Source organism: Cetorhinus maximus, chromosome 27 (genome assembly GCF_964194155.1).
Source record: "Cetorhinus maximus chromosome 27, sCetMax3.hap1.1, whole genome shotgun sequence".
In the NCBI taxonomy this organism is placed as follows: domain Eukaryota; kingdom Metazoa; phylum Chordata; class Chondrichthyes; order Lamniformes; family Cetorhinidae; genus Cetorhinus; species Cetorhinus maximus.
Window position 1 is genome coordinate 7789306 of NC_135905.1, and position 15389 is coordinate 7804694.

General features: G+C 47.6%; 1 protein-coding gene and 1 long non-coding RNA gene across 9 annotated transcripts in view; one reads left to right on the forward strand and one right to left on the reverse strand.

Annotated features, from left to right (window-relative positions):
- Window positions 1-15389, forward strand: part of LOC144668522 (LIM domain-binding protein 3-like) — a 173055-nt gene that overhangs the window by 122297 nt on the left and 35369 nt on the right. For 5 of the 8 annotated variants that reach the window (XM_078530628.1, XM_078530631.1, XM_078530632.1 and 2 more), the window contains one exon: window positions 2659-2769. The exons of the other annotated variants lie outside the window; for them this stretch is intronic. In XM_078530628.1, coding sequence (XP_078386754.1) covers window positions 2659-2769 — 111 coding nt within the window. The remainder of the gene's footprint in view (window positions 1-2658; window positions 2770-15389) is intronic. 8 annotated transcript variants of the gene reach the window in all.
- The window catches only part of LOC144668523 (uncharacterized), a 103699-nt gene that overhangs the window by 18913 nt on the left and 69397 nt on the right, over window positions 1-15389 (reverse strand). The window lies entirely within an intron of this gene.

Genomic DNA, 15389 nt, shown 5'->3' on the forward strand with positions numbered 1-15389 from the left:
CTGCCTTTTAATGTCCTTCTGAACCTGTAATCAAAATCCCCCTACTCTTCTCACTATTACTTCCATCCAGAATAAAATTATTGTTGGGTATTTTTTCACCAAAATATATTACTTCACACTTATTCTTTGTTACGTTCGCTTTTAAAGGTGGACTGGATTACTTTGGGTCAGGCTTGGGCTATCTCAGGTTTTCCAATTTATGTTTGTACAATTAGTGATGGCAGAAGATATCTGAACAAATGGCTCCAAAGTGCTGCTTAGAAGGTTCTTTAATTGGGGCAAATTCATTTCCTTCATGGCGCCCAGCTGACAGACTTCACTGTAGCTGTAATAATTTCTAATGATCTATGAGCTTTGTCACTATGGTGTTGCGACTGACACAGAAAGATGACTCAAATGGGGAAAATGTTGTCATTGCTTATGAGGGTTTATGTGACCATTTTTGCACCAGCCAGAGGATAAGAAACAGATGTTAGTACATTACTGGAGCTCTGTTAGTGTATTCATGCCTACAGGATTGGTAGAGTCTTGTCATTTTCACATTAGTAATATTGGTCATTACAGTGGTTTAGTGGGTCACACTGAATCGTACAGACCAGAAGTTTCTAATTTTGGTTCCTCATATAACATCCAGATAAGTGTGAGGTGATGCACTTGGGCAGGACAAACAAGGCACAGGAATACGCGATGAATGGTAGGACTCTGGGAAGTACCGAGGATCAGAAGGACTTTGATGTGCATGTCCACCAGTCCCTTAAGGTAGCGGGACAGGTAGATAAGGTGGTTAAGAAGGCATATGGGATACTTGCCTTTATTAGCTGCGGCATAGAATATAAGAGCAGGGAGGTTATGCTGGAACTGTAGAAAACGCTGGTTAGGCCACAGCTAGAGTATTGTGTGCAGTTCTGGAATCCGCATTGTAGGAAGGATGTGATTGCACTAGAGTGCAGAGGAGATTTACCAGGATGTTGCCTGGGCTGGAGAGTTTTAGTTATGAGGAGAGATTGGATAGACTGGGGTTATTTTCCCTGGAGCAGAGGAGATTGAGGGGGACATGATTGAGTGTATAAAATTATGAGGGGTATAGATAGGGTAGACAGGAAGGAACTTTTCCCCTTGGTGGAGGGATCAATAACCAGGGGGCATAGATTTAAGGTTAAGGGAAGGAGGTTTAGAGGGGATGTGAGGAAGAATTTTTTCAACCAGAGGGTGGTGGGAATCTGGAACTCACTGCCTGAAAGGGTGGTAGAGGCAGATACCCTCATAACATTTAAGAAGTATTTGGATGTGTACTTGCGATGCCATGGCATACAAGGCTATGGGCCTATTTCTGGAAAATGGGATTAGAGTAGTTAGGTACTTGTTTGACTGTCGCAGACTTGATGGGCCAAAGGGCCTTATTCTATGCTGTAGACCTCTATGACTCATCTGTTAGCTAATCTCAGCAGGGAGAATTGCTGGGGTACTGAAGTAGGCGTCAGCATTCCTGGGCTGGGAGTTGGAAAATAAACAGGCAGCATTCCTGCTGCTGGCCACCATCAATTGACCCCTGTTGGAAGTGCTTGGGTGTGACAATGTCCAGCTTGGCTACCAACATTCACCGTTTTGCCTGATGCATGAAAGATTGCCAATTGGGTGAAGTATTGGAAGGCTTACAGAATGGAATTGCTCAGTTGGCACCTTTAGGACAGGAAAAGGAAGAGTAGAGAATGCAAAAACAATGCAATAGAGAGTGCTTTTTAGGCAAGTACAATACTGGCCTGCTTTGGCGGCTATTTGGAGGTGTACTGCTGTGAGCCAACACTGCACTACAGGAGACCCATGGAGTAGCTGTGACACAGTTGCATCCAAAAACTTAACTGTAGGTAAGAAATATTCCACTAAACTTTGCAACATTTGTGTAAATCCTTGACTTACTAATGGTAACTATTTTACAACCTGTACTTGAATCTCCTCTGCCACATTACCCTGTGAATTGCAGGAATTTACAGGGGCTCAGTAGTGATATTCTCCATTGCTTTCCTGTATTGCTGAAGCAAGAATGAATAAATAGATAAGCATTAATGTTGGGTTTTGGCACACCTACAGTTCTGGCACATCCTGGTGAGCTAAATTCCAGATTAAGCATGCCTTTTGATTTACTTCATTAGATTATGGGTGCATAGAACCTGTCCTTCACAATAGTTCTCAACTTCCCCTCCATAATATCTCCATTCTATATCACTGGAGGTGATATAATAAATTATTCTTAATTTAGTTATATAATCTATAGAAGCACCGAAATTATTTGTGAAAAAGAAAAGATGGAGAAGCAGGAAGTAAGATTAGACCCATGGAGGGGCCAGTTGCCTTGGAAACTGGACGCATTTTGGACAAGGCTGCACACTTGCAACCTCTGCAGACATCATTCCCAATTAATCAAAAACCAAATCACTCGACAGATTGAAAGGGTCAGAAACTCCTGAAACTATCTGACTTGTCATGAACCTTGCAAGTTGTTTCAGCCAATCCGAGCACTGCAGGTCCTGCCCATAATCTAATGCTGTTTTACAGTAATGCTCTAGTTTAATTGGTGTCTGCTGATGCAAGCTGTAGTTTGAGCTATGTACGTCATTGTAGTGTTGATGCCTTTCTCTCTCTGCTCTGTGTCCTCTTCAGAGTGGCTGCACCTTCCATTGCTTCACCCATGCAGCCTGGAATGCTTGCTGGGTCCAGGACTACATCCCTGGCTGCTGCCACTGTAACTGCTGCTATCTCTGCGCAGACTAGGTATATCCACCTCCCTTCACCTACTTTCCATCTCTCTATATGGACCTTATATAAAGCACTGCTACAGAAAATATGTTACTAACAATAAACATTGGAAGCTCAGAGTAGACCGGGCAATAATAAATAACTCCAGCACAGTGGACCACACTAATTCACCCTCTCCATCCTTTGCCATCCCCTTCAAGTTCCTTGACTATTCCAAAACTTGGAGAAGTCCTAACTGTGAACTGCAGGTAAAGATGGAAATTGAAGAAAAAACACCCAAATGAGCTTCCTTGCAGTTGCCTATAGGCACTGTTTTAGGGGAGATGGTGGTGTAGTGGTAATGTCACTGGACTAATAATCCAGAGGCCCAGGCTAATACCTGGAGGACATGGGTTCAAATCTCACAACAACAGCAGCTGGTGGAATTTAAATTCAATTAATTAAAAAATCTGGAATATAAAACTATTATCAGTAATGGTGGCCATGAAGCTACCAATGATTGTTGTAAAAACCCATCTGGTTCAGTAATGTCCTTTAGGGAAGGAAATCTGCCATCCTTACCTGGTCTCGCCTATATGTAACTCACAGTTCTTAAATACCCTCTGAATTGGCCAAGCAAGCCAATCACTTCAAGGCCAATTAGGATTGGCAACAAATGCTGGCCTTGTCAGTGATGCCCACATCCCATGAAAGAATAAAAAAAAGTATTCAAGAACGTGTGCTCTTAGCTACAGGGGGAGAACCTGCCTGTAGTGACTCACTGATGCTCCTATGTTTATTGCTATGCGACTATGAGTTAAATATTAACAATATTCCAGCCTTTTTAAAAGAAAAAATAATATATTGGAGAAGAAGGCAGGTGGGAGGGACATGGGGCAGGTGGGAATGACACGGGGCAGATGGGAGTGACACTGCGCAGGTGGGAGTGTCTCGGGACAGGTGGGAATGTCTTGGGGCAGGTGGGAGTGACTTGGCGCAGGTGTGAGCATCTCAGGGCAGGTGGAAGTGACATGGCACAGGTGTGAGCGTCTCGGGAAAGGTGGGAGTGACATGCACAGGTGTGAATGTCTCAGGGAAGGGGGAAATCACACAGCACAGGTGAGAGTGACATGGCGCAGGCAGGAGTGTCTCAGGGCGGGTGAGAGTGATACGGTGCAGGTGGGAGAGTCTCAGGGTGGGTGGGAGTGACACAGTGCAGGTGGGAGTGACACAAGACAGGTGGGAGAGTCTTGGGGCAGGTGGGAGTGACATGGCGCAGGTGCGAGTGTCTCGGGGAAAGTGGAGTCACGTGACAGGTGCGAGTGACATGGCGCAGGCAGGAGTGTCTCAGGGCAGGTGGAAGCAACACGGTGCAGGGAGTGACATGACACAAACAGGACAGTCTCGAGGCAGGTGGGAGTGTCTGGGGGCAGATGGGAGTGTCTCAGGGCAGGGAAGAGTGACAAGCAGCAGGTGGGAATGTCTCGGCAGGGGGGAGTGACTTGGCGCAGGTGTGAGTATCTCGGGGAAGGTGGGAGTCACACGTCACAGGTTGGAATGACATGGTACAGGCAGGAGTGTCTCAGGGCGGGTGGGAGTGACATTGGGAAAATGGGAGTATCTCAGGGCAGGTGTGACTTTACTAGCTCAATGCTTCGACTGGTTAAGGAACTGAGCTGGCTTGATGTGAGCACATGTGGTGAGGGTTGCTGTTATGTTTGGTTGAGGGTAGCTGGTTCACTGGTAGGGGATGGAGGTGTGTTGTCTGGTTGATGGTATTAATTTTGATTTGAATTTTTTTTACGTAAGATCTCATGACTACAGGAGGTGAACTGGCATCAGTGAGACTGAGCTCAATGGGTACAATAAACTGAGTTCAACACACACACACACAAGAACTTGTTTGCTTGTTGAAACACCCCAGATTATATGCTGGAAATGACCATTTCTGATTTTAGCAAATACTTGACACATTTGTTCACTCATTAGTGTAGGTGTTAATCATTCAAAATAAATGGTCTTGGATGTGGAATAATTCACACTAGGCACTACTAGTGGTAGTGCTGTTGAATATCAAGAAAAGGTTGTTAGACTCTCTCTTGTTGGAGATGGTCGTTGCTTTCCACTTATGTGCCTGTGTGTGAATGTTGTCCTTGTTGCATGTGGGCACGGACTGATCATCATCTGAGGAATTGTGAATGGAGAATCAGTGAACAGCCCCACTTCTGACATTATGTGAGGGAAGATCATTGAAGCAACTGAAGATAGTTAGGCCTAGGAAAACTGTCTGATTAACTCTTGCAATGATGTCCTGCAGCTGATTTAATATTCTCCAACAACAACTATCTCCCTTTCTGCCAGTAGTTTAGTTCTGAAACAGCCAGCATGGATCCAATGGGCTGAATGGCCTATGCTGTTGACCTCTATGATTTTGTGGTCCACTGAGCAAACTTGCACACAACAGAGCACTGCTAAGTCTTCCAGGGAAAAGGCGAATAGCAGAAAGGATGTGAGCCGATATAATAAGAACTGTTTGTTCAATGACAGGATGATCGCTGCGGGTGATATACCTCAGTCTATCTGATCGGAGAGTGTCTTAATAGTTCTTCGGCATTAGAAGGCCACAATAGTCAAAAAAAACTACAAAAATAGCTTTATCAGAAGTGACTGCCCAAAGCCAAGGGGATTTGGGTTGATCTGGACTTGTTCGAACTGACTATAAATTTAGTTTGGTTTGGATTCAGAACCTGGATTACACTCTGTCCTTGAGATTTTTGTGAATTTGAAATCGTTTTAAACAAATCAGCACAAATCTTGGGTGATGTTGTGGGAGGAAGGTGTAGAAGTCCCAGGATGGGAACTCAATGTGACAAATGTACTAAATCGTGTTTGATCAAAGTCAGACATTAATTTTCTCAGTAAATTCTGATAAATTTAAATCTAAATCATTTCTTGCTCTCTTTTAAACAGCAGGTGTACAGGCAGAGGAGCCTGTATTCAAAAAGTTTCCGAATCCCTGGATTTTTTGAATGTTATTTCAAAGAGAATTAAAAACATGTATCAAAATATTTTAATTGAGAATTTTTGATGAAGAGTTAAGCCCCATAGCGCAAGACACCACCAGGGTTGGAAACAGGAGAACAAACGGAACAACTTAGGTAAATTAAATAAAAACAGAAAACACTGGAAATACTCAGTAGGTCTGGCAGGATCTAAGGAGAGGGAAACAAGAGTTAACATTTTAGGTTGATACACCTGCTGAGAGTTCCCAGCATTTTCTGTATTATTTCAGGTTTCCAGCATCCACATTTGTATTTGCATTTGCATTTGTATTGAGGTTAATTGAGAAATGGCCATTTAGATGGCAATAAAATGTGTCCTACAAATTAGAGATTGTAAAAGGAAATGAAAACTGAGGAAGGTTAAAGAATTCCTAGGTTAAACTGAGGAAGGTTAAATAGTTCCCAGATTGAGGGAAGTGTTAGACAAGCCCTGGGCTACATAAGGGGTTGTCACCTTTGGTTCCACAATTCTTTATTTTCCTCAGTGTGTGGCATGAAACAACAGGTATCCATGTTTGTTCCTACAGTGAATTCTCATTCTCAGCTGTACATTATGACAAAGAGTTCCATCTCAAAACAGCTGACTTTGCTGCACCCAGTTTGTCAGCATTGCTGGAACAAACTGCTGGTGACATCCAGTGGCAGGTGCGAAGTACTACAATGCAATTATTTCCACCCAATGCACAAGGGCTAATTCTGGGAGTCTGTGCTGCTGATCCAGAGCCTTGTTTGAGACAGTTGCAGGTCAGCAGCTCCAGTTGCCCATCCCTTGTGACCACAAAGATCCTTGGAGCAGTATTACCCCTTTGAATCTCAAAACTAATGAGTTCTGAAGCAAAGTTGTGATAATCTATAATGACATGACTACAGGGTTTTGCTCTTGTGTTCTCTGCTGCCTTTCTAATGCTTTAAGCCGTTGGTAAAATTTTCATTTTATTCCGGCCTTCATGAGATGTGGGCTAGGCCAGCATTTATTGTCCTTAAGAAGGTAATGGTAAGTTGTCATCTTGAACTGCTGCAGTCCATATGGCATAGGTGCTGTTAGGAAAGGAGTTCCAAGATTTTGACCCAGCTGCAGTGAAGGAACAGCGATATAGTTCCAGGTTAGGATGGTGTGTGGCTCCTTGCAAGTGATGGTGTTCCCATGTGTCTGCTGCCTTTGTCCTTCTAGGTTATAGAGATCGTGGATTTGGAAGGTGCTATTATGCAGGAACTTCGGTGAGTTGCTGCAGTGCATCTTATAGACAGTACACATTGCTGCCATTATGTAACGGTGGTGAAGGGAGTGAATATCAAAGATGGTGAATGGGGTGCCAATCAAGCGGGCTGCTTTGTCCTGATGGTGTTGAGTTTCTTGAGTGTTGTTAGAGCTGCTTTCATCCAAGCAAGTGGGAAGTATTCCATCACACTCCTGACTTGCGCCTTGTAGATGGTAGATAGGCTTTGAGGAGTCAGGTGAGTTACTCTCTGCAGAATTACCAGCCTCTGACATGCTCTTGTAGCCACAGAATTTATATGGCTAGTCGAGTTCAGTTTCTGGTCAATGGTAGTCCCAGGATGTTGGTGTGGAGGATTCAGCGATGGTAACACCATTGAATTTGGGGGAGATGGTTAGGTTCTCTCTTGTTGGAGATGATCATTGCCTGGCACTTGTGTGGCACAAATGTAACTTGCCACTTCAGCCCAAACTTGAATGATGACCAGGCCTTGCTGCATATGGACATGTACTGCTTCAGTGTCTGAGAAGTCACAAATGATGCTGAACATTATGCAATCATCAGCGAACATCCCCACTTCTGACCTTATGATGGAAGGAGGGTCATTGATGAAGCAGCTGAAGATGGTTGGGCCTAGGACATTATCCTGAGGAACTCCTGCAGTGATGTCCTGGGAGTGCAATGTTTGACCTCCAACAACCACAACCATCTTCTTTTGTGCTAGGTATGACTCCAACCAGTGGAGAGTTTTATCCCTGATTTCCATTGGCTCCAGTTTTGCTAGGGCTGCTTGATGCCACACTCGGTCAAATGTGCCATGATGTCAAGGGCAGTGACTCACGTCTTGAGTTCAGCTTTTTTGTCCATATTTTGACCAAGGCTGTAATGAGGTCCACAGCTGTGTGGCCCTGGTAGAATCCAAACAGAGCGTTGGTGAACAGGTTAAGTGCCACTTGATAGCACTTTTGATGACACCTTCCATCACTTTGCTCATGATTTAGAGCATACTGATGGGACGGTAATTGGCTAGGATGGGTTTGTCCTGATTTTTGTGGACAAGATATACTTGGGCAATTTTCCACATTGCTGGATAGATGCCAATATTGTTACTGCACTGGAACAGCTTGGCTAGGGGCGCGACTGGTTCTGGAGTACAATTGCCAGAGTGTGGTCAGGGCCCATAGCCTTTGCAGTATCCAGTGCCTTCAGCCATTTCTTGATATCACATGGAGTGAATCGTATTGGCTGAAGACTGGCACCTGTGATGCTGGAGACCTCAGGAGGAGGCGGAGATTTTTTTTTTTTTTTTGCAAAAATATACTTTATTCATAAAATATCTTCAATCACATTCCAAACCATTTCAAAAACACCATTACAAGGGTACAATCCAGGTTAAACTTTTACAAAATGTATCACCAGGTGCATCAGTACAAACAATATTACAATCATTTACAGCCTTTCATTTTGAGCTGTACAGCCCGGGGGGCTCTAAACAGTTCCCAGTCTCTCGGTGCGCTGTGGCAGAAAGGTCTTAGACAGCGACCCTTCCCCACTGCGCCTTTGCGGCAGCTGCCCCAAGCTTTAGTGCGTCCCTCAGCACGTAGTCCTGGACTTTGGATTGTGCCAGTCCGCAACAATCGGTCGGGGACAACTCTTTGTGCTGGAAGACCAACAAGTTTCGGGCAGACCAAAGCGCGTCTTTCACCGAGTTGATGATCCTCCAGCTGCAGTTGATGTTTGTCTCGGTGTGTGTCCCTGGGAACAGCCCGTAGAGCACAGAGTCCTGTGTCACAGAACTGCTCGGGATGAACCTCGACAGCAACCACTGCATCTCTCTCCAGACTTTCTTTGCAAAGGCACAATCCACAAGGAGGTGAACAACGGTCTCTTCCCCACCACAGCCACCTCGAGGGCAACGTGCAGAGGGGGTGAGACTCCTGGCGTGTAGAAAGGATCTGACGGGGAGGGCCTTTCTCACCACCAGCCAAGCTACGTCTTGGTGCTTGTTGGAAAGTTCTGGCGATGAGGCATTCTGCCAAATGACTTTGACAGTCTGCTCGGGGAACCATCCCACAGGGTCCACCCTCTCCTTTTCCCTCAGGGCCTCTAGGACGTTACGTGCTGACCACTGCCTGATGGACTTGTGGTCAAAGGTGTTTTTCTGCATAAATTTTTCCACGAGGGACAGGTGGTACGGCACGGTCCAACTACTTGGAGCGTTCCGCGGCAGCGTGGCCAGACCCATCCTTCGCAACACCGGGGACAGGTAGAACCTCAGCACGTAGTGACACTTGGTGTTTGCGTACTGAGGGTCTACGCACCGCTTGATGCAGCCACACACAAAGGTGGCCATCAGTATGAGGGCGATGTTGGGCACGTTTTTTCCCCCTTTATCTAGAGGCTTGTACATCGCGTCCCTGCGGACACGATCCATTTTCGACCTCCAGATAAAGCGGAAGATGGCTCGAGTGATTGCCATCGCGCAGGAGTCTGGAATGGGCCAGACCTGCGCCACGTACAGCAACAGCGAGAGTGCCTCACACCTGATGACCAGGTTCTTACCCGCAATGGAGAGGAAGCGTCGCTCCCACATGCCCAGTTTCCTTTTCACCATAGCCACTCGCTCCTTCCAGTTTCTAACGCATGCCCTGGTCCCTCCGAACCATATCCCCAGCACCTTCAGGCCGTCAGCCCTGACAGTGAAGGGGACAAAGGATCGGTCAGCCCAGTTCCCAAAGAACATGGCCTCGCTCTTCCCACGATTTACCTTGGCTCCCGAGGCCAGTTCGAACTGGTCGCAGATGTGCATCAGTCTGCGCACCGACAGCGGATCCGAGCAGAAGACGGCGACGTCGTCCATGTACAGGGAGGCTTTTACCTGAGTGCCTCCACTGCCTGGGATCGTCACTCCTCTTATGCCCGGATCCTTCCTGATGGACTCGGCAAAGGGTTCTATGCAACACACGAAAAGAACAGGCGAGAGAGGACAGCCCTGCCTGACTCCAGATTTAATCGGAAAGCTATCTGTTTCCCACCCATTGATTGAGACTGCGCTACTGATGTTAGTGTAGAGCAGTTGGATCCAATTTCGAATTCCCTCCCCAAACCCCATTTTGGAGAGCACATCCCCCATGTAGGTGTGCGATATTCTGTCAAAGGCCTTCTCCTGATCCAAGCTGATGAGGCAGGTATCCACACCCCTGTCCTGTACATAGGCAATCGTATCCCTGAGCAGCGCGAGGCTGTCAGAGATCTTCCTGCCTGGCACAGAGCAGGTCTGGTCAGGGTGAATCACCAATTCCAGAGCGGATTTGACCCGATTGGCGATGACCTTGGACAGAATCTTATAGTCCACATTCAACAGTGAAATGGGTCGCCAATTTCTAATTTCCTCCCTTTCCCCCTTGTGCTTGTAGATGAGGGTGATGATGCCTTTCCTCATGGATTCTGACATACTACCGGCCAGGAGCATACTCTCGTACACTCCTAGCAGGTCTGGGCCGATCAAGTCCCACAGAGCCGAATACAACTCCGCCGGCAAGCCGTCGCTTCCGGGAGTTTTACTCTTCTCGAAGGACTCAAGGGCCTTAGTCAGTTCATCAGGAGTTAGCGGTTTGTCCAGGCTCTCCCGCGTACTGTCGTCTAAGACCTCCGTGATAGAGGACAGGAAGGACTGGGAGGCCGTGCTGTCCGTGGGCTTCACGTCATACAATCCGGCATAAAAGGATTTGCTGATCCTCAAAATGTCGGACCGTGATGACTTTACTGAGCCGTCTTCTTCCTTCAGGCTGCTGATCACAGAGCTCTCTCTGTGTACCTTTTGGAAGAAGAAACGTGAGCACGTCTCATCCTGCTCCACGGAGCGGACTCTGGAACGGAAGATGATCTTGGAGGCCTCCGAGGCAAAGTGCGAGGCTTGCTGGCTCTTCACCTCTTGGAGCTCCTCCTTGACATCGACCCCCATTGACTGCAGCCGGAGCAGATTCTGCATGTTTTTCTGGAGTCGGGACATTTCCCTCTGTTCCTTTCTAGCTTTCTGGGTGCCTTTGAGGATGAAAAACCTCTTGATGTTTCCCTTGATCGCTTCCCACCAGTGTGTCAGGGACTCAAAGAGGGGTTTCACGGTTCTCCAACCTTTGTAATCCCTCTTGAGCTCCTCAATGTTCTCTGGGGTCAGCAGTTGCACATTTAGCTTCCATGCCCCCCTGCCCACCCTCAGGTCCTTCTCCAAGTGGCAGTCCGCCAGTAGGAGGCAATGGTCAGAGAATAACACCGGCTTGACGTCGGTGGATCTGACTGTGAATACACGGGACACAAACAGGAAGTCTATCCTGGAACGAATGGACCCGTCTGGCCGCGACCAGGTGTATCTACGCTGCGCTCCATCTGCAGGGTTGCTGAAGACATCGTGCAGCTTGGCATCCTTAACTGTTTCCATCAGGGATCTGGACGTAGCGTCCAATCTGCTGCCGGCCCTGCTGGATCGTCCAGCCGCATCGATGATGCAGTTGAAGTCACCGCCCAGAATGACCGGCCTGGAGGTCGCCAGCAGCAGTGGGAGCTGCTGAAAAACCTCCAGCCGCTCAGCCCCTTGTGCCGGGCCATACACGTTAATTAACCGGAGTGGAGCGTTCTTGTACATTACGTCTGCTACGAGGAGTCGCCCGCCCACCACCTCCTTAACCTCGGAGACGGTGAAGTTGCCTCCCCGCAGCAGAATACCCAGGCCGGAGGAACGAGAGTCATTTCCGCCCGACCAGATCGATGGCCCATGGGACCACCATCGTGACCATTGCCTGTAGGAGCTGAGGTGCGGTATCGCACACTCCTGCAGAAACAACAGGTCAGCTTTGACCTTGGCTAGGTAGTCCAAGGTCGCAACACATCGCGTAGTAGATTTAATGCTACGCACATTTATGGATACAATCTTTAAACCCATTTTAAAGCATTTATTCTCCTACCAAACCCACTGTCTCTGAGAGTCCCAGACCTTTAGTCTGCTCCTTCATACCCGTAGTGAGCTCAAATTCCTTCACTTTGGATGGGCTGAGGTAGATCTCCTTGGCAGTGTTCTGCTCAGGTGGCATCTGGAGGTTCACGTAGAGAGCGGGTTTTGAGATGACCTTTGCTGGAGAAGCTTCTCCAAAACTCACCCCCTCTGGGGTGTTGCTGTTCCCGGCTTCCTGGAGCTGGGGTGCGATGATTGCCTCACTGCTCCCAGATTCCAGGGGCTGTGGTGCACTGGCCTCCTCAGGTTGCAGGCAAAGTTGGGGTGCGCTGGTCTCCTTGTTGTCTCCAATTTTCTGGAGCTCGGGTGTCTCGTCCTCCAACGCCCTGGAGCTTTGCCGCCTCTTCTGTCGGTGCCGCCCTGGCACTTCATCATCCGAAGAGCTGCTGCCCTTGTCATCCATGTCGGATGGGAGACGCCTCTTGCCGCTTCTCTGGGAAATGGCTTTGCTTCTTCTTCGCTCCTTCTTACTTTTGTTGTTCTTCACCGTCCGCCACTCCCCCTGCTGCTTTTCCACTGCTGCCTCCTCCTCCATTGATTCGCTGTCCTGAGGACTGGGAGGTTTAGGGGGTAGTGCCGTTGATTGGCTCTCTGTTGCCTCAATCTCTTTCTCCACCTTGTCTCTCTCTGTGTCCTCCTTTGTCCCGTTGAGCTCCCTGGGGGCCTTGGTGGTTGGAGTGACACGAAACATTTCTTCTGCTTCCCCCTCGTCGGCTTTGGCTGCCTGTGCGTAAGTACGGCAGCGTTTGGGGCAGGTCCTGTAGAGGTGACCTGCCTCGCCACACAGGTTGCAGCACTTGGCCTGTTTGCAGTCTTTTGTCTGGTGCCCTTCCTGTTTGCAGATCTTGCAGAGGGAGGCGCTGCAGTTGGCCGCCACATGACCAGCCTTGCCGCATGAGCGACAATGCTTGGGTTGCCCAGCGTAGACCAGGTAGCCACGGTTTCCCCCGATAGCGAAACTGGAAGGAGGGTGGAAAATGGCTCCCTTACCATCGGTCTTTAGCGTGACCTTAAACAGGCGTTTGCCTGTCCAGATCCCCAAGTCGTCTCGAATCTCAGTGCCGCTCCCCACCTTATCGAAGTACCTGGTGAGGAAGGTGACCACGTCGGCGACAGGGACGAAGGGGTTGTACACATGCACCATCACCACACGTTCCCGTTGCAACGGCAGAGAAAAGTGCGGCTCCGCCGTCAGGATCTTCATCTCCGGCAGGTCTCTCTTCTCCTCGAACACCCTCAGGAGCTGGACGCAGTCTGCCACCCGCTTGAACGTCACGTCGAAATAACCAGCTTTGGGGAAGTCCTGCAGGGTGTAGATCCCCGGAGCTTCGAAGCCGCACGCCTTCAACAGGATCCTCCTGGCGAAGAAGTCCCGATCCATAGGTGATCCTCCTTCGCTGTCGTTCACCGTGACTCGGACGGTGATAGGTAATCCACGGTATGGATTTCGATTGGTTATAGCCTTTCCATCCCGACCTTGCCTTGACAGGATCATGGTGTCGCCCCTGCAACACTTGATCTTAGCCAAAAGGCCGAGAAGCGATGCGGAGATGTATCATCCACTCAGCACATCAGGCTGAAGATGGTTGCAAATGTTTCAGCCTTGTCCTTTAGCACTGAGGTGCTGGACTCACTTCACAGAGGATGGGGATATTTGTGGAGCCTCCTCCTCCAGTGAGTTGTTTAATTGTCCACCACCATTCATGACTGGATGTGGCAGGACTGCAGAGCTTAGGTCCGATCCATTGGTTGTGGGATTGCTTAGCTCTGTCTATTGGATGCTGCTTATTCTGTTTGGCATTCAAGTAGTCCTGCGTTGTAACTTCACCAGGTTGATGCCTCATTTGTGGTATGCCTGATTCTGCTCCTGGCATGCTCTCCTGCATTCTTCGTTGAACCAGGGTTGATCCCCCGCTTGATGGTAATGATATAGTGGGAGATATGCTGAGGAATGAGGTTACAGATTGTAGTTGAGTACAATTCTGTTGCTGCTGATGGCCCACAGCACCTCATGGATGCCCAGTTTTGCATTGCTAGATCTGTTTAAAATCTATCCCATTTAGCACCATGGTAGTGCCATGCTTAAAATGTCCATTTCCTGCATCCTTGACTTGAGGATAAAAAACATCATTGGGCCATATCAAAGGCAGACAGAATTTACCTATTTTTCATCAGCAATGGGGATGCCGCTATTGGTTTGAAGTACTACAAAGGCAATGTAACTGGCACTATACAATGGGAAATGCTTTCACATCACTTCACGCTGACCCTTCTGCAATAATGACTTGGCAGAAATGAGGAGCAACCTCACCCCACTGTCAACTTCACTCTCCAGCTTCATGGCCTGGGTTTTTTTAATGTTATCCCTCTGTCTTCACCCGTTGTCCGATAGCTACCACCACACAGACATTGGACTGGAGTCAAAACATAGGCCTCTTTATCTGTGCCTGCCTGAAAAATCCAAAGAGAATTAACCTAAAGGAAGGAAACTACCAGAGGATTGTTAGCATTTTAGGCAAAAGCCCGGCATCTTCTACAGCATAAAGCACATTACTGCATTATAAATAATCTTATCACACAACCTATTTACAATTTCTCTGTGTGAACAGTGTCCTTTTAAATGTAACCCACCTTTTAAGCAAACAACTATTTCTTCTTTTAAACTTATTGCTTAAAAATCTTTTTTTTTATTCTCTTCAAAACTCAGGAAACAATTGATGAAATTTGTTTAAACGGAAAAAAAGTTTCAGCTTTGGAGTTTTACTGGAGTTGGACCTGCAAGGGATCTGACCTCACCATCGATGGGTCAGGATAAGCAAACTGTTCCTCGCCTTTTTAAGTCAGATGGTTACCAGAAGAAAGTTGAGATTTTAGGGGGAGCTCGATGCTTTGTGTGTGCTTGTCTGACAATTATTGCAACTGTTGCAGCCCAAGCATTTGGAACAATTTCTGGTTAAAGTATGTTAAAGGGTTAAACTCATTTTATCTCTGAAAGGTGTTTTTTTGCTGCACATCAGGCCTTTTCTGCCTCCTTGCAGCATGTGCCATTCCTAAATCAAGTGTCTTAGTTCCATCCCATTCTAAATGGTGTTCTTGAATTGGGTGTGAAGAGGTTTAGAGAGGGATCCGTGTCCATGGAGATGTGTCTGGTGATTGTTTGTGAGCTTGGAAATTATCAATGGGTCAATGAGTGGGTGCAAAGCTTGTTCTAGTACTGCGCCATACACACCAGGATTGTCCTGGTCTTTGCTGAGCTATCTAGTCTCAGCTGGAGGGGTAGCAGTTTGGTTCTAACAGCTGGCCTCACTGCCACTGGGTTAGGAAGGAGAAAGATCGAGCAGGGTTCCTGCGCCTGATGACCTCTGCTGA